General features: G+C 44.5%; 1 protein-coding gene across 1 annotated transcript in view; it reads right to left on the bottom strand.

Moving 5' to 3' along the window:
- The window catches only part of LOC109840092 (3-oxoacyl-[acyl-carrier-protein] synthase I, chloroplastic-like), a 47,500-nt gene that overhangs the window by 2,521 nt on the left and 20,245 nt on the right, over positions 1–24,734 (bottom strand). Inside the window, 1 exon segment of the mRNA XM_020408599.1 lies at positions 1–240. This exon segment is cut by the window's left edge and continues 9 nt beyond it. Within this exon segment, the coding sequence (XP_020264188.1) occupies positions 1–240 (240 nt within the window).

Consider the following 24,734-nt stretch of genomic DNA (forward strand, 5'->3'; position numbering starts at 1 on the left):
CGAGTACAAGCAGCAGTTAGCGGTGGCGCACGCGGTGGAAATGGAGTAGGTTGGGCCCATGAGGCCCTTGTCGATGGAGAGGAGCGCACTACCCATGTTGGTGATGGGGCAAGGAAAGAAGTAAGGAACTGTTTTGGAACTCCGATAGCAGTACTCGAGAAGATCGGCTATTTTTGGGCGGTATGCCGTGTACCCGCCAACCCCTGTTCCCACCAGCGCTCCAATTCTTGATCTGTCCATCTGCGGTACAAATTTCAGCTTCAGCTTCATTTCAGCCATGAGCAAATAAACACAAAAGAATTTGGGTCTGGATTCTCAACAATTTGATTGTTGAGAATGCCTACAATTAGTTAGGGGGACTAATGTTATTGGCTAATTCATGATTAAAAGTATTCTTACCTTGTTTAGATAACTAATATAATTCATGGGGTTCACTATGTTTCCATCGAAAGTTACCTTAGTCATTGATTTCATTAAACTTTAAGCGTTACAAATGAATTCAAATAACAAAAGAAAAAGATTACAACTTTCTTGAAAATAAACACAAGATCCGTTTATCGGCTCTTGCTTGCGTGGGTTCTTTGCCGGTGCCGGGGTTAATCCGTGGACGACCGCGAATCAGATCCGGTTGATGGAAAATGGGCAGAGCTTCTACCTCACCAAGGGGGTATTTGCTTGAAGTCCTGAAATCGACAAAGCGAAATCAGGGCTCTTCTCGAGATTAAGACAAAGCCTAATCTCAAGGAACGGACGTACGGGCTTCAGATCCTTCGAACGGCTTCTCCTTTGCTCCGAAGTTCACCGGGATCTCGCTGTCCTTTGCTGAAATTTCGTGCTCCTTCACTCTCCAATCCAGCAGCACCTCGTCCTCTTGATAAAATTCCAGATCCAGAAAATGGAGGCCTTTGGCTCATATTTATAGGCTTTGAATGCGGTTATTTGGATGAGAACAAGTGATTTGGCTCTATCTTCAGTTGACAACAGCCTAACCACGTTTGGGGATGATCTCAAGTCAGTTAAGAACCCCTGGAACCGATAAACCCTGCAAAAAACCAATTTAAAACCGTCAAAACGTGTTTTGGGACATTAGACTGCGCGGCAGAACGATCTGACCCGCGCTCGCGCGGGTCGGATCATTCCGTCCTGCGCTTAGCGCGGGTTCGCCGACTTTTTCCCCTTTTTTGTTTCTTTCTTCCGAGACTTATTCCGCGTACGAGTTGATTTGACGAATCTTCTTGATTCGCCCATTCATTGCTTCGAGTTTCGTGTGGGCTCTCGTAGACAATTTTAGACGCCTACAGATACCCCCTTCAAAGTGTTTCAGCCTCATTCTTTTATAGAGGAGTCTGAAACGCTTTGGATATGATGGATCCCCACCTTCAGTCGGTGTTAAAGGACCTACAAATGATTTTGATTCTTGACTTCTCCATATCTTAGCATATTCTGTGTTTTATCGAATAGCTAAGATTTTTCCGGTACTACGTTTATCGTCTGACCGTTATTGAAGCCTTGAACCGAATTTGGTGAATAGATTTTTGTTGATGTGTCATTGAGTTGACTTTTGGTGAGTAGGCTTTTCGAATCGATTGGCGTTGACTCTCATTGCAACGCGTTGACCGACGTTGACCTAGGGCTACGCGTTGCCCAGCGTTGACCTTAGGGTTTCCCATTTAACCTGAGGAGAACCAGTTTATACTCGTGTACTCCTGGGAGTTTCGGGAATTAGTTTAGCCTCGTGTACCCGTCGGAGGTTGACAGGTTATCCTTAAGAATTATTATACATAATATTCTCCAGGAACTTCCCGTCAAAAGTGGGAAACAGTTTAGACTCATGGTCGCCAATTGGAGTTGGATTTGTAGATCCGATAAAAGGCAAAAATATCACGAAATCATCCAAAATATAAAATTGGGTCCCGAATATCTCGAAAATAGACGAAAATATCTCGCAATTATTTGGGAGACGGAATTGAACTCCGAAAATTCCAAATCTGACTGAAAATACCGCTCAATTATCCGGGAAATGAAGTCGAACTCTGAACATTCCAAATATGAACAAAAATGCCATGAAATTGCCCGGGAGATGAGGTTAACCTTCAAAAATTTCGAAAACGGACGAAATCAGGCGAAAATACTGCAAAACGAGCGTCAAAATGGGTCTGACCCGCGTTCACGCGGGTCAGATAGATCCGACCCGCGTGATCGTGGGTCGGATTAATCCGACCCGCGAGCACGCGAGTCGGACATGAATCCGACCCGCGGAACGCGAGTCGGATTGGAAAAAAGATAAAAAGTCCCGATTTTTGTTTCTTCCTTCTTCAAATTCGGTCCCCAGCTCTTCTTCTTCCCCATATTTTCGGTTCCTTCTTGAGTTCTAACCCCTCAAGAGCTTCTCTTCCTTCAGAATTCCAACTGAATCAAAGCTCCTCCTCCTTAAATTCTCATTTACTCCTTCTTCTCCTCTTCCAATTTGGACTTGAACAAAGAGGGCAGACCTAGGGTTTTCGGCTGACCTTGGGGTTTCCTTCCTTCTTCAAACTTCAGAATTTGGGTAAGTCTCCTTCCTCATGGCTTTGATTTCCTTACATTGATTTTTTAGTTAATTCCCCAAGATTTAATTCAATGGTTGAAAACCCTAATTCTTTAAATTGGGGAAAACCGAAATTGATGTTGGGGTGATGGCCGAATTTTTGAGTTAGATTCTTGAATTTGTGTAAAGAACTGAAGTTGTTGATTAGAATTCCTTGTTAGCCGAAATTTTCACTGTCCATGGCCAAAAGTTACTGTTCATGGCCGAAAAACTTGATTTTGATATATAGGTTGGATTTTGAATGGCAGTCAAGGACTTGGGTGCTTAGTTTGGGTATTTGAGACCCGTTCCTCTTAGTTTTGCCCTTGAAACCATTGCATCGACCCACTCGAAGCTTTTCTTATCCACCACGAAAGAACTAAACTCATCCTCCTCCTTATCACGAGGATCTAATGCCATAAGCAACTCGGAATCAGTGGCGCGCGAAGCAACATAAAAATTATGGTTCTTGACAGTGAAATCTAACTCTCCTACAATAGTTTTGAGCGTGAAAGATTCCTCATTGACCCATGCATCCTTATTGTCATAGGCTGAATTGTGTGGGAATTCTAATGTACTATTCTTGACCCTGAATTATGACTCAAAAAAAAACCCATAGCTTGTATATTGGTTGAGAACTGAACTTGTATATGGTTGAACTCGTGCGTGACCGAACCCTTTGTTGAGCTTTTGGTTGATGACTTGCACTTGAATTTAATTATTGGCCGAGAATTTTTGCATGCTTTGAATTCAATCTTGTATATGCCTTGAACCCAACTTGTATATGACTCAAACCGAGCTATGTAGGAAACACTTGATTTGCTTGGCTTATATATTTGATTTTCCTTTAACTTGAACCGAGAATGTCTATAGGTTTAATTAGACCTTTAACTGGAAAATTCTATTTTGTAGAATTTCAATTAAAGATTCGTAATTTCCCTTTTAGTCTTTGATTTATGTGTCTTGGTTCTCGATCTGACCAAGCTGTTGGTCTTCATTGCATATTAGTTATGTCGACGAGGAGATCACGCCTCCCGAGGAGTCGCTCAGCCACTCAGTCACCTGAGAGGGAGCACTTGTCTTTCACTGGTAAGCCTCTGTAATTTTCTGTTCATGAATTCCAAATTCTTATATCATGCTGCATATCGCATCCCCGCCCTGTCCTCCTTGGTGAGGCAGTTGGGAAGAGTTGATACCCTCATTTGTGGGGGTGGATGCTTCTATATTACATCCCCGCCCTGTCCTCCTTGGTGAGGCAGTTGGGAAGAGTTGATACCCTCCTTCGTGGGGGTGGATGCTTACCAGACACATTTTGCTTGGTCAAAACGCGTCTCAAGGCCATATGGGGCGATTTTCTGTCGTATTACGTTCCATAAGATAGGGTACATCACCGCATCATGTACGTTATCTTGTGAATTCATAATACCGCTAAAATCGTCTCGCCAACTACAAGACGGCGACTCTATTTCACAGATGGGTGAAAAGAATTCAAGCCCCTTGTATTGTATTGACATTCCTTCATAAACGCGTTTGATAAACACGTCGTCTTGTTTCAGTTGAATATCCTGCAACGCCGTTTTCTCAATACGAGATAGATGGCCATAGGAGTAGCTATTATACTGCCGTTGATAATCCGATGTCAATCCTGCACACTTCTCAATTCGCCTCGGACCTCCCGGATGAATTCTGCCAGTCGATACGGGAGGGAAGTCGTCGCATCACGCGTCAATTAATTACTGACGCGCCGTTTGCTGAAGATACAGATCCCGATCATCCTTTAAGGAAGATCCATTACCTGTTCGACGATTCTGTGACAGATCCCGATGTCATGAAGCTTGTGGATGAGCGGTGGCTACACAGTGACGGCATAACTTGCTTATATCTCCCTTCATTCCCTCGTCACTGTTCACTAACAGAATTGCGCGGGCAAGCGGTGACGTGACAGATGCCGTGGACCTTAACAGAGGAACATACCAGTATCCCTTGCGGGTATACCACCAGTCACTCACTTCCGGGTTCTCGTAGCAGAAGGCACATTACAGGGTTACACCCGGGCGTGATGGGATTGGAGGACCCGCCTAAATGGGAGGTGCCTATAATAGCTCGCACTGTGAGGAATCGTCTTGCTGAACTAGGACGTGAACTGCCCATCGACCAATATCGATGCTTTGGTTGGTCTCACTCTTCAGACAAAGCATGGTGGGGTCGGATGACAGGTTATGTCCTCCACCGCTGGGGCGCTGAGTTAAAGTCTATAAGATTGTATGAAGCTATTCGGGCCACTCAGTACGGGTTACCGGTGCACGCTCTTCAATTCCTGGGGTTGATAGAACTGTATAATCCAGATATTAACACATTTGTGACACGGAACGGAGAATTGGGATTACCCTTTCACGAAATACACAAAGTCTCTGGACTTCAGTTGGGAGATATACCGTATCAGGAATATTTTCCCTCCAATCAGGAGCTACAAAAATTGAAGACTCATAAGCCTGACCGATATGACACCTTATGGGAACTCACGTGTCATTATCAAATTGCTTTAGCTGGCGCTAATCCTGTTGCGAGGAAGAAATCTCCTCAAATAAGCTTAAAGCAATTCTCTTGCTACTTGTTTAAGAACTTGGAGAGAACTGGTGAAGCTATTCGTGAACTGGGACCGCTGGCCCGTTCGGAGATTGACAGGTTAATTAAAAAATGCGACGCCCGCTCCTATACCATCGCAAGTGCCCAAGATCGATTTTGTGCAGGAACCAAGTTTTGGACTTTCTTATTGCAGGAGGAGAAATCCATCCATCCTAAGACCTTGTTGGCCGGGTATATTGCACTTTGGTTGAAGAAATGTGTGGTGCCGTATCAAACTTCAGATGCCTTGCCGATTGAGGTATTGTTTCCCGCTGTTCAGCTTGCTCATGGGAGAAGCCTATCTCTCTTGCCAGCCATGATCGCCGGTATTCATCGTGGGCTCCGCCAACTGACCACCACTTTCACTCAGACTAAAGAGATCCCATCCGTGAAGATCCCTATGCCGAAGACGGAATTCCCTTATACCTATTTGATGGGATGGCTAGTTCTTCATCGCCCCGATTTGATGTCGCCTCCTAAGAGTGCAGATCTGTCTACTCCTCTGCTACAACTATATGAGGAGTGTAAATGGCCAACTCGGACCTTCTCAGATATCAGGAAGAGTTTGCACATGCACAAGGGTTGGGTAATCAACCCATGTCTTCCTCGATTTCCTGGTAGATATAGCGGGATGCTTGTTGATGTGGAAGCACCCGGTACTGATCGGACCTCTCTCGATGTCGGCTGTTTCAGATGGCTTATGAACATAAGGCCAGGCCATCTCCTTTTTCGAGTAAAGGAGCGCTACTATTTGGATCCCTATTTGTCGTGCCGGTTCGCCCGTCAATTCGGATATGACCAATTATATGTCGGGAATCCGAATCCAAAGTTTCATACTTGCGGCGGACTAGTGGATGGCGTTCGCGCCTGGCTTTGGAATGCAACGGGTTGTACCGGTGCCAAGTTCTCTCTGCCGAGCACTGATCGTCATTTAAAACTCACATATCTATGCTGCAAATGGATCATGGCCGCTAACGACCCCGTCCCCCTGCGGTCGATTGAGGATTTGAAGACAGAAGCTGCATCGCGCATCGCTGCGAGGATAGTTCGAGAAGATGTATTGGAACGAAGGAGGCACGAAAAGAAGCTCGCTGGTCCCTCAGGCAAAGGTAAGCAGAAAATGAGGGAAATAGAAGAAGAGTTATTTTCTTCTGAAGAGGAAAACTTCCGAAGAAGATGAATTTGCTGCCGATGCTGCTATGGAAGTCAACAGTGGTTTTGAGGAAAACGCGGCAGGTTTGTCTGAATCTTTTTGTAAAGAACTATGGGACTTGTCGATTGCTGATCGAGCTCGTCGACTTAAAGCTCGTAAAAAATGGAGAATTTTGCCTACTTACAATAGGATGATTGTTGAACTTTCAAATGTAGATTCCGAGGAGGAAGAGGAAGGTGGCCTCGTTACCCGTGCCCGATCTCGGGCCGTAGCTCAGGCGGGATCGCAAGTTGAGCCACCTGCTATATCAATACAAGATCGACCTGTAGATCTCCAAGAGACTCGGCCCACAAAAAGGCTAAAGTTAACCATCAAGCGCCCCACTAAACTTCATACTTCTCAAACGGAAGCGATCGGCGATGCACCCGTTGGTGGAGAAGGTAATATTTCAACCATTCTCATTTTTACCAAGCCTCAAACTTAGTAAATTCTACGTCCCAGGGGGTTATAACGAAGACACGATGATGTGCGACCCCCCCTCTCCCGATCTAGGCTTTTTTGGGGAGTCGTGCCTTATGCCACAAGAGGATGAGGCCGTGGGCCAGGCTTTGACGGGTGTTGGAACTGATTCGTCGACGGCGGTTGCTAGTCCAGGTACTCCCATTACTGGTAGTACACCTTTTAGATGGCAATCTCGGGTATTAAACGACACAGAGCTTGTTCCTCCTCTAATTGCTTACATGCTTCTGGCTCTTTTAGAAAAACTACAGGATGCGATTGTTGGCGTGGGGATTGAAGAGCGAGCTGTCATCCCCGGAGGTGAACTTCTTTATTTCATTGTTGATTTTCAACCTCTTTTTCTATGTCTTGATACTTAGAATTTTCTTCAGATGTTCCAATGGAAGGCCCGAGTGATAAAGAAACCTCTCATCATGCAACCGGTGCACTTTCGTCTGATCCTTTGCAAGACCCCTCGGGCTCTGGTGACAGACTACTTGACGACATGTTATCAGAACAATCTCGCCGAGACGCCATTGAACCAGTCGTCGAAACTGCCGAACCGGTCATCGACGCCGTTGAGCCGGTCTTTGAAACGGTTGAACCCGTCATTGAGGTTATTGAACCAATCCCCGAGCTTGTTGAACCAATCGTTGAGGCTGGTTCCTCTGCAGGTATGGATTTCGTCCTTATATGAAGGTCATTCCCTTATCAGTTTTACTTAGCCTTAAGGGAGTCATTCTTGTAGGACCAGTCATTAAGACTGATACTACTACTATTGTTGGGATATCTGACGTTCTCGAGGGTCTTGATTTCTTGCTGTTGGCAGGAATTATCAGTGGCCCAAACTCAGCACACGACCCTGGCGACTGAGATGACTACCACAACTGCGGGGATCTACCCAGCTAAACAAATCGCAAGACTAACTGAAGAAGTTGGTACATCCACGACTATCATATCCGCAATAACTTCGACAACTCATACAAGGGTGCAAGGGGTGTCAAACGCAGAGTGTCAAACCAGAGAACCTTCAGTAGTCATTGGTGAGCCCTGTTTCGATATTTGTTTTGAAACTATTCGGACTAAGACTGCTAAATAGTTACTCTTCTTTTTAGGAATTTCAACTCAGCTTTACGATCTCGTCATGGCGCTACTATCCAATAACGATCCAAATAAAATGCTCCTTCGCATGGAAATTCGCTCTTTCTTCTCGTTCTTGAACGAGATGGTTGACAATCTGCTCCGTAGCGGGCTTTCTATTAGTCTCTTCAAGTCATATCTTGACACTCAAGTGACTCTTCTAAGGAGTCAAGGGTATTCAGACCTGGCGGACATTATTACTGCAGACTTGGTTTGCCTCGAATGCGAGCTTACAAAGCTGAAGGGATTTCTAGCGGCTGGAGTTTCTTCATATGTAGACGCTCAGATGGAAGCCAAGTTACAAGCATGACGCGAAGCTCAAATATCTGCCGATTCTAAGATTCGGGAAGCAGAGGGTCTTGTTCACCAAATGGAAGCGGCTTATGCTGGCAGATCAACAACTCTTCATAATATTGATTCTTCTCTTGCGTCAGGTGATGCCACTATAGGACGACTCGAGCAAGAGTTAAAAGCGGTTAAGGATGCTCAAGCTGCTTTGAAGATGACGAGGGTACATGCGGAGCGCGCTCGAGAGGAGACGTCTGGACAGCTGACACTTACTAAGGAGCAGTTGGCTACGGTGAAAGCGGAGGCCGTGAAGGTATTGGCTGCTGATGAAGACTCCATGAAGATCGCGATACGAAGTGAACTTGAGCAAGCTTATACTGTGGAATTATCAAAGTTAGAACAGCAAGTTCTTAGACATAAACTTCATGTAGATTAACTACGACTTTTGTACCTGCAAACTCAAAATTTTATCAATAGAAGATATATATATGCTTATGCTGGCAGATCAACAACTCTTCATAATATTGATTCTTCTCTTGCGTCAGGTGATGCCACTATAGGACGACTCGAGCAAGAGTTAAAAGCGGTTAAGGATGCTCAAGTTGCTTTGAAGATGACGAGGGTACATGCGGAGCGCGCTCGAGAGGAGACGTCTGGACAGCTGACACTTGCTAAGGAACAGTTGGCTACGGTGAAAGCGGAGGCCGTGAAGGTATTGGCTGCTGATGAAGACTCCATGAAGATCGCGATACGAAGTGAACTTGAGCAAGCTTATACTGTGGAATTATCAAAGTTAGAGCAGCAAGTTCTTAGACATAAGCTTCATGTAGATATAGAAGATAAAGATATATATATATATATATATATAGTTTCATTTTATTTTGTTCGTTATGTCTCCTTTATTATGAGGTCTTACTTCATTTGGGATAATCAAACATGATACCCATAGGATTTTTGGCAAATCCCTAGCCCTCAACGGATTTGATGAGCCTTTACCGACTACCGTTTGAGTCGGGCTAGTGTGCGGATTATTTTGAATCCGTTCCGCACATAACGTTGCGCTAAGAGAATTAATTCACTTAGACTTGGTGCTATGACTTTGAATACATAGGCTTTATCATTCTCATGGGAGTAGACTAAACGGCAACGCGTGTTAGGCGTCGACTTACCCCTTCTTAGGCTTCGAGGTAAATTCCCCAGGCTTAGACCCTGGTGTCTTTTTCAATTGGTGAAAGACTAAACCGGCGACGTGTGTTAGACGTAGACTTAAGATTTTTGGCAAACCCCCAGCCTTCAACGGATTTGATGTGCCTTTACCGATTACCGTTTAATCGAGCTAGCATGTGAATTATTAAAACCCGTTTCACATGTAACGTTGCGCTAAGAGAATTAATTCACTTAGACTTGGTGCTATGACTTTGAATACATAGACTTCGCCATTTCTTACGGGAATATGGCACCCGGCAACGCTTGTTAGACGCTGACTCATCCCTACTTAGGATTCGGGATAAAAATCCCCAGACTTATATTCTGGTATCTTTTTTCATTCGGTGAAAGACTAAACCGGTAACGCGTGTTAAGCGTAGGCTTATCTCTATTTAGGAGTCGAGATAAAATTCCCCGGGCATAAAGTGCGCGGATTTGAGAATTACGTCTTTTCTCAGGGTAAGAGACAAACCCGAAAACGAAAGAGGAAGAATTTTATATTCTATCTTTCAACACTGAAGAGGAAGAATTTTATATTCTATCTTCAGTCGGAAAGGAAACTCGAGGTGGGATCTCCACCCCCAGAATCCGGAAAGATAAAACTAAGAGTGGGATCTCCACTCCGAGAATCGGAAAGATTCAAACGACTCTAATTTTTATAGGATTGGTTGTTTGATCTAAGAAAAGAGTTCCTCATTTATTGAGGGGAAATTCCAATTTTGACCCTAACTTTTATAGGTTTGGCTGAAAAGGAAAAGATGGAAGTCTTTCGTTTATCGAAAGAGATGACTCGATCTTAGTCCTTAACTATCTGCAGGTTTGACTAAGTGAGGTTGGAGACAATCCTAACTTTTATAGGTTTGATTGCTCGAATTGAAAATGAACCTCTCGTTCATGGAAGGAATCGAGAGGAGAATTTGGCTTTGGCCCTAACTTTCATAGGTTTGACTTGAAAGCAAAGAGAGCGGAATACAGGTAGCAGTAGAAATACTGGTTTGTACTAAACACTCGATGGGGGATTTTGATGTTAAGTGATTAGGCCTTAACACGTCAAGTTTTGGGAATTGCCATGAATTGGCGGATAGAATTTTAGTGGACCCACTGTCAATTGATTTGATCAGTGGAGGATTTTGTGGGGAAAGATTGATTTATCAAAAAGATCAAATCTCATTAATCAATAATAAAACACGCTTTAACTTCGAAAACATTCAGAGTCCAAGTGTGAATTTTTTTATTTATTATAGCAACTGGGTTATCCCTAAGAATACCACATGCAGTATTCTTCCGGGAACTTCCCGATACATTGATTATCCTGAATATACTAAGGATAGTATTTCTTCAGGAACTTGCCGTTTATCGGCATCATAAGCCGATCGCCTTCTTTAGTAACAAGGCGATACGCGCCACTCGAATAGACTGTCTCTACTACGAACGGCCCTTCCCATTTGGGTTCAAATTTGCCTTTCTTCTTAGAGTTAAGGATCATAGGTCGTCGTTCGGTTAAGACCAAATCTCCTTCTTTAAAACTCCGTTGTCGAACCTTTTTGTCGAAAGCTCGAGAAATTCTGGCTTGGTAAAACTCAATGTACTGTTGAGCTTCTAAGCGCTTTTCATCGAGCATCTCGAGTTCCTCGAGACGTTTCTGATGTTGTTCTTCGGTCGTCATCTGGGTTGCGAGAGCGATTCGAAGAGACGGAATCTGTATTTCCAACGGAAGGACTGCTTCACATCCGTACACCAAAGAATACGGGGTTGCTCCCGTCAGTGTACGCACCGTGGTACGATAGGCCCATAGTGCCGCGCCAAGCTTGTCATCCCAATCTCGTTTGTTAGTCTTCACGAGTTTTGATAAAAGTTTGATGATAGTCTTGTTGAAGGCTTCAGCCAATCCATTTGCTGCGGGATTGTACGCCGTTGATGAGAGGTCCTGAATTCTGAACTTCTCGCAAAACCTAATGTAGGCATTGCTGACGAATTGAGGACCATTGTCGTGTATAATCCGTCTTGGGACACCATATCGGTAAATAATGTGGTGTTTGATGAATGCAATCACGTTGCTTGTCTTAACTTCCCTGAGTGGGATAGCTTCAGCCCATTTGGAGAAGTAATCGGTGATCGCGAGAATAAATCGATCACCTTTGACAGACGGGGGATTTATGGGACCAACGATATCCATTCCCCAAGTCTCAAAAGGCCATGACGTAGCCGAAGGATGCAAATGCTCGGGGGTTGGTGCATATAATTCGCGTGCACTTGACATGCGTGACACTCTCGGGCATATGCGACTGCATCTTTGATCATAGTGGGCCAATAATATCCCATTCTTCTGATGCGGTCATAAAGCTTGGGGCCGGGTTGGTGCGCGCCACACTCTCCTTCGTGTGCCTCTTTAAGGACTTCTTCAGCTTCTTTAGTCGATAAGCAACGTGCTAGCAATCCATCATACCCCCTGCGGTATAGCGTTCGATTCTCCGTATTATAGTAGAATCTTGGTGCTCTTCGTCGGATTGAATCTCTCTCTTTCACGTCTTCTGGTAAGATTCCATGCAAGACGTAATCGATGATGGGGAAACGCCAATCTCGGGGTTCGAACTCAACTTGAGTTGAATGTGTTTCCTTAATATCTTCTTCTTCGCCGTCTTCATCATAGATCGGTACTAAGAGTTGGTGAGTCCTTACTGTAACAAACTGTTCTGTTTCAGGGGGCTGCGCCAGGGATACAGCTAACGCCGCTAACGCATCTGCATAGGTATTCTGCAACCGTGGAATATGTTCGATAAAGAATCCTTCGAATGATTCTGCCATCTCCACTGCCATCTTATGGTATGGTATTAAATCCTGACTTCGGACCTCGTACTCTCCCTGAACTTGTTTAACTATCAGTTGAGAATCACCGAAGGCTTCGAGATACTCAACCCCCAGTTCTTTGGCGAAACTGAGTCCTATGAGTAATGCGTTATATTCGGCTACGTTATTTGAGCACGGTTCGGTCAACGAGTAAGCTCGAGGCATCACGTGTTTTCCCGGGGAAACTAAGACCACTCCAACTCCGGAAGAAATCTTAGAACTTCCAGGAGCACTTGCTACATTAGTTGCTCGTGAAGCGCCGTCGAAGTACAAATGCCACACCTGTTGATGGGAAGTTACGTTGACTCCATACTTGCTGGTGCGAAGTTGCGTTGACTTCGTGGGTTTCATCGGGTAGGTCGTCATATATCTCGGCGGTATCCGTAGTTGGATTAGCTGCCAAGAGATCACAAATAGCTTGTCCTTTCACCGACTTCTGTTGTTTAAAATGTAAGTCGTATTGGGATAAGAGTAAGGCCCATTTTGCTAATCGCCAATTCATGAAAGCTGGTTGAGTCATGAATACTCGGACTGGGTTAACCTTAGAGATAACATAAATGGTCTGTCTAACCAGGTAATGCCGCATCTTCTGAATAGCGAACACCAAAGCGAGGCATTCTCTCTCAATCATGGGATATCGAGATTCAGCGCCTACCATGGTTCGGCTTAAATAATAAACAGCCTGCTCATGACCGTTATCGTCATCTTGTGCAAGTAATGCACTTAATGAGTGGCTCATCGCCTTGACATAAATCAAGAACGGTTTGCCCGATTTCGTCTCACGGGAATAGACTACCCGGCGACGTGTGTTAGGCGTTGACTTTAGGATTTTTGGCTAATCCCCAGCCTTTAACGGATTTGATTAGCCTTTACCGACTACCGTTTGAGTCGGGCTAGTGTGCGGATTATTTTGAATCCGTTCCGCACATAACGTTGCGCTAAGAGAATTAATTCACTTAGACTTGGTGCTATGACTTTGAATACATAGGCTTTGTCTTTCTCATGGGAGTAGACTAAACGGCAACGCGTGTTAGGCGTTGACTTACCCCTTCTTAGGCTTCGAGGTAAATTCCCCAGGCTTAGACCCTGGTGTCTTTTTCAATTGGTGAAAGACTAAACCGGCTACGTGTGTTAGACGTAGACTTAAGATTTTTGGCAAACCCCCAGCCTTCAACGGATTTGATGTGCCTTTACCGATTACCGTTTGAATCGGGCTAGCATGTGAATTATTAAAACCCGTTTCACATGTAACGTTGCGCTAAGAGAATTAATTCACTTAGACTTGGTGCTATGACTTTGAATACATAGACTTCGCCATTTCTTACGGGAATATGGCACCCGGCAACGCTTGTTAGACGCTGACTCATCCCTACTTAGGATTCGGGATAAAAGTCCCCAGACTTATATTCTGGTATCTTTTTCATTCGGTGAAAGACTAAACCGGCAACGCGTGTTAGGCGTAGGCTTATCTCTATTTAGGAATCGAGATAAAATTCCCCGGGCATAAAGTGCGCGGATTTGAGAATTACGTCTTTTCTCAGGGTAAAGACAAACCCGAAAACGAAAGAGGAAGAATTTTATATTCTATCTTTCAACACTGAAGAGGAAGAATTTTATATTCTGTCTTCAGTTGGAAAAGAAACTCGAGGTGGGATCTCCACCCCCAGAATCCGGAAGGATGAAACTAAGAGTGGGATCTCCACTCCGAGAATCGGAAAGATTCAAACGACCCTAACTTTTATAGGATTGGTTGTTTGATCTAAGAAAAGAGTTCCTCATTTATTGAGGGGAAATTCCAATTTCGACCCTAACTTTTATAGGTTTGGCTGAAAAGGAAAAGATGGAAATCTTTCGTTCATCGAAAGAGATGACTCGATCTTAGTCCTAACTATCTGCAGGTTTGACTAAGTGAGGTTGGAGACAATCCTAACTTTTATAGGTTTGATTGCTCGAATTGAAAATAAACCTCTCGTTCATGGAAGGAATCGAGAGGAGAATTTGGCTTTGGCCTTAACTTTTATAGGTCTGACCTGAAAGCAAAGAGAGTGGAATACAGGTAGCAGCAGAAATACTGGTTTGTACTAAACACTCGATGAGGGCTTTTGATGTTAAGTGATTAGGCCTTAACACGTCAAGTTTTGGGAATTGCCATGAATTGGCGGATAGAATTTTAGTGGACCCACTGTCAATTGATTTGATCAGTGGAGGATTTTGTGGGGAAAGATTGATTTATCAAAATGATCGAACCTCGTTCATCACGCTTTAACTTCGAAAACATTCAGAGTCCAAGTGTGAATTTTTATTTATCATAGCAACTGGGTTATCCCTAAGAATACCACATGCAGTATTCTTCTGGGAACTTCCCGATACATTGATTATCCTGAATATACTAAGGATAGTATTTCTTCAGGAACTTACCGTTTATCGGCATCATAAGTCGATCGCCTTCTTTAGTAACAAGCCGATACGCGCCACTCGAATAGACTGTCTCTACTACGAACGGCCCTTCCCATTTGGGTTCAAATTTGCCTTTCTTCTTAGAGTTAAGGATCATAGGTCGACGTTCGGTTAAGACCAAATCTCCTTCTTTAAAACTCCGTTGTCGAACCTTTTTGTCGAAAGCTCTAGAAATTCTGGCTTGGTAAAGCTCAATGTGCTGTTGAGCTTCTAAGCGCTTTTCATCGAGCATCTCGAGTTCCTCGAGGCGTTTCTGATGTTGTTCTTCGGTCGTCATCTGGGTTGCGAGAGCGATTCGAAGAGACGGAATCTGTATTTCTAACGGAAGGACTGCTTCACATCCGTACACCAAAGAATACGGGGTTGCTCCCGTCGGTGTACGCACCGTGGTACGATAGGCCCATAGTGCCGCGCCAAGCTTGTCATCCCAATCTCGTTTGTTAGTCTTCACGAGTTTTGATAAAAGTTTGATGATAGTCTTGTTGAAGGCTTCAGCCAATCCATTTGCTGCGGGATTGTACGCCGTTGATGAGAGGTCCTGAATTCTGAACTTCTCGCAAAACCTAATGTAGGCATTGCTGACGAATTGAGGACCATTGTCGTGTATAATCCGTCTTGGGACACCATATCGGTAAATAATGTGGTGTTTGATGAATGCAATCACGTTGCTTGTCTTAACTTCCCTGAGTGGGATAGCTTCAGCCCATTTGGAGAAGTAATCGGTGATCGCGAGAATAAATCGATCACCTTTGACGGACGGGGGATTTATGGGACCAACGATATCCATTCCCCAAGTCTCAAAAGGCCATGACGTAGCCGAAGGATGCAAATGCTCCGGGGGTTGGTGCATATAATTCGCGTGCACTTGACATGCGTGACACTCTCGGGCATATGCGACTGCATCTTTGATCATAGTGGGCCAATAATATCCCATTCTTCTGATGCGGTCATAAAGCTTGGGGCCGGGTTGGTGCGCGCCACACTCTCCTTCGTGTGCCTCTTTAAGGACTTCCTCAGCTTCTTTAGTCGATAAGCAGCGTGCTAGCAATCCATCGTACCCCCTGCGGTATAGTGTTCGATTCTCCGTGTTATAGTAGAATCTTGGTGCTCTTCGTCGGATTGAATCCCTTTCTTTCACATTTTCTGGTAAGATTCCATGGAGAATGTAATCGATGATGGGGAAACGCCAATCTCGGGGTTCAAACTCAACTTGAGTTGAGTGTGTTTCCTTAACCTCTTCTTCTTCGCCATCTTCATCATAGATTGGCACTAGGAGTTGGTGAGTCCTTACTGTAACAAACTGTTCTGTTTCAGGGGGCTGCGCCAGGGATACGGCTAACGCCGCTAACGCATCTGCATAGGTATTCTGCAACCGTGGAATATGTTCGATAAAGAATCCTTCGAATGATTTTGCCATCTCCACTGCCATCTTATGGTATGGCATTAAATCCTGACTTCGGACCTCATACTCTCCCTGAACTTGTTTAACTATCAGTTGAGAATCACCGAAGGCTTCGAGGTACTCAACCCCCAGTTCTTTGGCGAAACTGAGTCCTATGAGTAATGCATTATATTCGGCTACATTATTTGAGCATGGTTCTGTCAACGAGTAAGCTCGAGGCATCACGTGTTTTCCCGGGGAAACTAAGACCACTCCAACTCCGGAAGAAATCTTAGAACTTCCAGGAGCACTTGCTACATTAGTTGCTCGTGAAGCGCCGTCGAAGTACAAATGCCACACCTGTTGATGGGAAGTTACGTTGACTTCGTGGGTTTCATCTGGCAAATCATCATACACCTTGGCGGCATCCGTAGTTAGGTTGGCTGCCAAGAGATCACAAATAGCTTGTCCTTTCACCGACTTCTGTTGTTTAAAATGTAAGTCGTATTGGGATAAGAGTAAGGCCCATTTTGCTAATCGCCAATTCATGAAAGCTGGTTGAGTCATGAATACTCGGACTGGGTTAACCTTAGAGATAACATAAATGGTCTGTCTAACCAGGTAATGCCGCATCTTCTGAATAGCGAACACTAAAGCGAGGTATTCTCTCTCAATCATAGGATATCGAGATTCAGCGCCTACCATAGTTCGGCTTAAATAATATACCGCCTGCTCGTGACCGTTATCATCATCTTGTGCAAGTAATGCACTTAATGAGTGGCTCGTCGCCTTGACATAAATCAAGAACGGTTTGCCTGATTTCGGTGCGACGAGTACGGGAGGTTTTGAGAGATATTCTTTAATACTTTCGAATGCCTTTTGACAAGCGTCGTCCCATACGAATGACACGCCCTTCTTCGTGAGCTTGGAGAATGGTTGGCATTTTCCTGAGAGGTTCGAGAGGAACCGACGGATATAAGCTAACCTCCCTTGCAATCCTCTAAGCTCCTTAAGGTTTCTTGGAGGTTGCAATTCATTAATTGCCTTTACTTTATCAGGGTCGATGTGAATACCTTTGGTGGTGACGACGAATCCCAGGAATTTACCACTAGACATTCCGAGGAAAGACTTGGTAGGATTCATTTTCAATTGATGGGCTCGCATCAGGTCGAACATGGTCTTTAAATCTTTGATGTGATCTTTCTTATCACGACTTTTCACGACCAAATCATCCACGTAGCATTCGACAGTCTTTCGGAGATGCTCCTGAAAAATCTTCGACATGGCTCTCTGATATGTGGCTCCTGCATTCTTCAAACCGAAGGGCATGACCGTGTAGCAGAAAAAGCCGAGGGGTGTTCTAAACGCGGTATGCTTTTCATCATCTGGGTGCATCTTTATTTGATTATAACCAGAGAAACCATCCATGAAAGACATCCTCTCGAACCCACACGTATTATCAATGATGACATCTGTGATGGGAAGGGGGAAGTCATCTTTTAGGCAGGCAGCGTTGAGGTCTCTAAAGTCGATACATACCCTGATCTTGCCGTTCTTCTTAAGGACCGGGACAATACTGGCAAGCCACTCTGGATGCTGCTCTTCCTCGAAGGCCGGCCCGTGAAGGGTACCAACGAATGACCGAACCATCAAGGCTTCATTGCCGGAGATCATGCCCAAGTGGGAGTTGAAGTAGATCAGATGTTGTGTAGGCGAACCCTTCCCGTCAAACGGCGTGAAGTTAATCAGGTTGAACTTCACCGGATACGGGATCGAATCCCATTCTCTTGGATAGGGACATGGAATGCCGGTCCTTTTCACCTCTCGAGTAGATATTAGAGCGTTGATTTTTCTCTCGAGATCTTTCATTTTCTCATCCTCACTTGTGTCGGGCCTCGGACGATTTGAAAGAGGAATAACACGGCCACCCCCGGCATTGTCATTTTCGGTGGAACCACCCCCAACGTTGTTATCTTTAGTGGAGGCACCTCTAGTGTTTTGGTCAACAGGAGGGTTATCAGGATTGAGACGTTCATCTACATCTGAATCGCTATTTGCTTGGTTAGCAGTGTTGCGACGGCTGGATTCACCAATTTGATTCGACAAAGCTCGGATTTGTTGGTCATGTTCTTCCCTCATCCGCTGCATAGCCGTTTCCATTTCGAACTTGAATGCCTCTTTCTGCTTGGTTAGAGCATCCTCGAGAATTTTGGCGATCTGCTCGGTGTTGATCATGAACACTTCGCGAGATTGTCCCGGACTGGATACTGTATTATCAGAAACGATTGCCGAGTTAGCATCTGATGCTTCATCATCCGATAATAAACCTCTCTGCATTCTTTGGTAGTCCCTACATCTAGTGGTCCCTACGCGTAGCTGAGTCAGACGATGTGATGCGAGAGAGTCAGAACTAGAAGGTCGAATCGACTTTCCCTTATCAGCCATGTTAATTGTGACTTTTGGAAGTTCGTTTCGAATCGACTTTCCCTTATCAGCCATGTTAATTGTGACTTTTGGAAGTTCGTTATCATGAACAGTCGATTGCTTCTTACGGAGACGCTTTGGCCATGTTAATTGTGACTTTTGGAAGTTCGTTATCATGAACAGTCGATTGCTTCTTACGGAGACGCTTTGGTTTGGACTTAGTCATTCCGTTGGAGATCCTCTCGGATACAGAAACCCTCTGCGGAGCGATCTTGGGGCAACTGCACGCTGATAATACTGCCCTGATTAGTCCGGTGCACGGGCAGTGAGATTTGGTTTCTCGGGCATATCTCTTCCGAGACTCGTTCATACCCCCAGCCCGATAGTACGGAGTAACCTATCGACTGTTTACATGAATCCTCAGGTATAATGTGTTCGTTTATCTTACGCGTTTTCTTCTGAGTATGCAACTCCTTGTTGGCATTCTCAAGAGTCACGCGTTTAGAGTCACACATTTGTAAGCGTGAACTTTTGACGGGCTCTTGAACTTTAATACACACCCCCAGGCGGGTAAAAACTAAAGTTTTCCCTTTATGAGAAGGCTTGAAATTGTTGTGAGGGCATTTACGACCCCCAGCTCGACGAGTCGTTCGGGGTTCAATCATCGGACCTAAGTGTCCTTCGATCAAAACTTTGCCTCGATCCTCGTGTAAAGGACCCAGGCGATCAACTATCCTCACCTTGAATCGGGACAAATCCATGTTGTCGTGGGGCTCCATCAGAGGTGCGGAACTCGAAGGGATCGACGTAATCGGTGCAGAACGTCTTCTGTCTCGATCCTGGCGCGGGTCAGATTTAAGTGACTGACGGGTTGGAGGGTCGGATTCAAGTGACCCGTGATTTGGAAGGTCAGATCCAAGTGACCCGCAAAGTGGAAGGTCGGATTCAAGTGACCTGCGATTTGGAAGATCGGATCCAAGTGACCTGCAAATTGGCGGGTCGGATTGGAGTGACCTGCAAATTGGCGGGTCGGATTGGAGTGACCTGTGTTTTGTCGGGTCGGATTGAAGTGACCTGCAAATTGGCGGGTCGGATGAGTGACCCGCGTTTTGGCGGGTCGAATTGGAGTGACCTGCAAATTGGCGGGTCGGATTGAAGTGACCCGCGCGCCGGCGGGTCGGATTCAAGTGACCCGCGATTCTCGATCTTTTCGGCTGCCGTTTTGGATTTTGGCCTCCAAGTTTGATGCAGTCTTGGTTGTTTCTTAGCTATGTCCTTCTTCTTCATCTTTTGTGCTTTTTGCACAAGAATTCGCGTGCGCGCAAGCGCGCGGCGCTTTTGAATTTGCTCCTCCAGAGTTGAACAGATCTTTTTAATTTGGATCCAATCATTTGCTATTGGTTTGGAGGGGAGGACATCTGTCCGCTGTTGGGGTGCTTGGCGTTGCCTAATTTTCAGATCCGCCTCGTAACGGATCCCGTCAAATAACTCTAAGGCTCTAGCGAGTTGACGCGCACAGCGTTGGCGCTGTCTTTGACGAGCTCTCTTCGATAAAATGGGCGCGCCTTCTGTACTCAACTCCTTGATTGAGGAGGAGTTCAGATCTGCAGATCCGGACTCATTGGAGACCGGAAGGACGTTGCAAGGTTCAGCTACCACAACAACGAGGGCGTTGATCTTCCTTCGCTTGCGAGAGGCGGAGGATCTGGAGGAGGAGGACGACAGATATTCCTCGAACTTCAATTGGTCGAACTCGTATTCGACCACTTCTTCAACCGGGATGCAGATCCGAGGTTGCGGCACGACAGCTCCGGCAGCGAAGCTGTTGGCTCCCACTGTGGTCGCCAGTTTGTTTGCGTCGAAAATTGTTGTATTCATTGCGGTATTCATTACAACTTCGGTCGTTACAATAAAAACAAAAAAGATAGTCTTTTTATAAGACTTTTACACAATAAAAATGAAAAAAAATACAATTCTCGTTAAACAAACGCAGAGATCGTTTATCGGTCTTCTACTTGCGTGGGATCTTTGCCTGTGCTGTTTTGCGTAATTGATCGTCTTGTTGACTTGTACGCTTCGTTGTTGAATTGACCGTCGAACGCGTGTTGATTGACACACACGTGTTGATTGACGCACGCATGTTGATTGACGCGTGCAAGCTGATTAACATGCGCGTGTTGATCGACATGCACGAATTGATTGTCACGCGCGTGTTGATCGACGCGCATGAACTGATTGACGCGCGCGTGCTGATTGACGCATGCGAGCTGATTGGCGCGCGCGAGCTGACTGTCGAGCGTGTAGGTCACTTGATTCGCCGTTTTGCTTCAGGCGCTTGTCGGCGTCAGATAATCCTCTTAGACTCGAATAACGATGTTCGTCGTCAATCTCGAGCTGTGTGCGGACACCTATAGGCATTTTTAGACGCCTACACTCCAGTTTGTATTCTCTACCGTTGTCTGATCTTAGATACTTTACCTTCAGGTCTATCTCGTTCTCCACCATGGCCTTCCACTTCTTGAAGATCCAGAACACCTTTGACTTGTACTTCATGAAGTATACCCTCACCTCCCTCGAGTGATTGTCAATAAAGACGATATAATACACCGAACCGTCAAGAGAAGACACGCTAGCTAGACCCCATACGTCAGTATGAACTAACTCTAGCTTCTGAGCTTTAGGTGGCCTTCCACCCTTCTCGAAACTAACTCTCTTCCGCTTTCCAAAGATAAAGTCCTCACAAACACCAACGTCCATAGAATCGATGCCGGTTAGCTTTCCTTGTGAATATAGAATCTTTATCCCCTTCCCGCTCATGTGTCCTAATCTATTGTGCCACAGATTCGTACTCTCTTTGCCAGATGCAATTGCAAGAGTGTCACTCGTATGTGAGGTGAGGCAGAGAGTTCATATTTTGTTACCTCGGGCAACAACGATAGTACCGTTTGAGATCCTCCACGAATCCCCGGTGAATGTCAAAATATAGCCTTGTGCTCCAAGCTGACCAATCGAAATAAGATTCCTTTTCAGCTTCAGTACGTGCCTCACGTTCTTTAGATTCCACTTAGAGCCCTTCAACTATATTTGTACATCTCCTCTTCCAATAACACTACAGGGTTCATTATCCCCTAAGTATACATTCTCAAAGTCCCCTGCTACATTGTTATGAAGAAGCTTTTTATTAGCAATGGCGTGGAACGAGCCTCCTGAGTCGATGACTCAAGAATCAGAATCGCTATCCATAGTAAGAATCAATGCATCATGCTGGTCATTCACATCCTTCTTTTGTGCTTTACACGCTGAAGACATATGGCACTCTTGGCCGTAGTTCCAACACATTCCTTTGATAGGCCTAACTTTCAAGTTTGACCTCTTCTTGGTTGACTTAGACTGATTCCTGTTCTGATTATCCTTCTTCTAGCTTCTGCCTCTCTGCTCGAGATTTAGGCCTGAACCTAAACTTTTTGATTCGGACGATTTTCTTCTAACCTTCTCAGATATAATCATGCTAACAACCTCGCTCAGCTTCAACTTTTCCTTCCCCACCGAATTGCTGATTGCCATCACACAACCTGCCTAACTATCCGGCAACTACGATAGAATCAATAGGGCATGCACTTCATCATCAAACGTGATGTCTACAGAGATGAGTTGATCAACAATTGTGTTGAACTCGCTGAGATGTATTGTGAAGGAACGTCCTTCTGGCATCTTGAGATTGAAGAGTGTCTTGATGAGATACACCTTGTTTGTGGCAGACGGTTACTCGTACATCTTCGCGAGCGCTTCCATAAGCCCCACCGTCATCTTCTCCTTCAATATGTTGTGTGCGACTATCTTGGCAAGCGACAACCGGATTTGCCCTAGAGCTTTCCTATCAAGTATCTCACAATCCTCGTCTGACTCTTCTTTCTTCTTTCTTCTTTCCCTTAGCCTTGCCCATCAACGGCCGATATAAGTCCTTCTGGTATAGATAGTCCTCCTTCTGCAACTACCAATAGGCGAAGTTTAAACCGTCAAACTTCTCTATCTTAGATTTGCTTTCCTCTGCCATGGCTCTCTCACAATACTTCTGAACGAAGCTCTGATACTAATTGTTAGGGATTCGAAATAATCAAATCGAATATTTTCCCTTCCAGACCTTGTGTTTGAGAGTAGGAAAGCAGGAAAAATCACAACAAATAAAAGATAAAAACTTGCAGGAAATTAAACAAGAAAGAACACACCAGATTTAACGAGGTTCGACAATCGTGCTTACGTCCTTGGGAGCCATACCACACAATTCTTTGATTAATATTGAAGAAAATTACAATACCCACAAATAGGATATGAGATCTCTCTGAAGAATTCTCTCAAAACCCTCTTTTTCTGATGTCTAATCTCTTCTAGGACGTTCCATATATATGAAAAACCTAAAACCAAAACCGACTAGGAATTCTAAAACCAAAAAACAAAATAAATTAGGAATCCTAATAACTTGTTACTAAAACAGATTAAGAATCGTGTTACCAAAAGAGATTGGAAACCTGCTATCCAACAATTTGTTTGGTTCCAGCTTTGAGTCTACATCCCTTAGACTAACACATTCCCTGGGAATGATGATTCCAACTTCTAAAAAATAGGTATGTTGGGTATCGGGGAATGAGAAGTGAGAATGACCATTCTATTCCACCCAATTCCCGCATACCAAACAAGGCGTTAAAGATTTTACACTTCATTCCCCACCAAAATTAATACGTCAAACTTGACGTGTCTCGTAACTTTGGCATGTCCCGAAAAGATGAAAATATCCCTTAGCCTTTAAAAAAAAATTACTCTTTAAATATTTTAATGTCTCTATTAATTTTCAATGCGGAGACACATTCAAGGTAGTGTGAACAAATGCCCGCACTCAATTGTTTTTTACAATACACCTATTATATGTATTTTTATTTATTATTGTCTTATAGGCTTATAGGTTTATATTTACCCCCACTTCATATCTGATTTGCCCCGTTTGATATTTAGGCACGAAGCTATTATGTATTAAGGCACCACTTGATATTTTCAGACACGTGACTAGTATAGTTACTTTAACCGTTTGATACCTAGGCACGAAGCTATTATGTATTAAGACACCATTTGGTATTTTCAGACACGTGACTAGTATAGTTACTTTAAAACTAAATTTCATGGCCAGTCTGATAATGGTGTTGCTCATTTCATAGCTAAGTCGGTTGACTATTTGTTGACAAGGGTCAATCTGACCATATGGCACTGAAATTGGATATAAGTAAAGCATATGATAGAGTGGAATGGGGGTTTATTGACAAGGCCCTTCAGGTCATGGGATTTTCAGATCATTGGAGGCATCTCATCTTGGACTGTATCTCTACTTCCTCACTCTCTTTCTACCTCAATGGGCAGATTGTGAGTCATGTCACTCCTATTCATGGTCTGCGACAAGGATGCTCACTATCTCCATATTTGTTTCTTCTCTACACGGAAGCTCTCTCGGCACTGATCATCAGACAGGAGGAGAACAGGTGCATCAGAGGGTTATCTTGTTCCCGATCGGGGCCAAAGATTTCTCACTTGTTCTTTACAGATTACTCTTTGGTTTTTATTCAGGCTTTTCATGCCCTTGCAGAGACTATTCAAGGTACTCTGCTACTATATGAGGCTGCAACCGGTCAGAAAGTCAACTTTCAGAAGTCTGCCATCACCTTTAGCCCATGTATGGATGAGGATATTATGGCCTCTATTTTCTCTATCTTGGGGCTTGATAGGGCCTAGTTACATGATCGGTGCTTAGGCCTCCCTTTGATGGTTGGAAGAAGCTGTCGTCAGACTTTTGCTTCAACCAGAGACTCAGTTTGGAAAAGAGTCCAAGCTTGGAGGAGGGCTCTTTTCTCAGCTGGGGGGTTATGGTGAAAGCTGTTTTGCAGGTGATCCCGTGCTATGTGATGAGTATCTTTCGCATTCCAATTTCTTTGTGCAAGGAGATTGAGTCTATCATTATGAGATTCTGGTGGGGAACAACTTTTGGTGAGAGAAAGATTCACTGGGTTAGGTGGCAGAAGGTGTGTCATGCAAAGTCAGAGGGTGTTCTAGGCATTAGAGATATACAGATGTTTAATCAGGCATTGGTGGCAAAGCAGGTATGAAAA

This window comes from Asparagus officinalis, chromosome 5 (genome assembly GCF_001876935.1).
Source record: "Asparagus officinalis chromosome 5, Aspof.V1, whole genome shotgun sequence".
NCBI lineage: Eukaryota > Viridiplantae > Streptophyta > Magnoliopsida > Asparagales > Asparagaceae > Asparagus > Asparagus officinalis.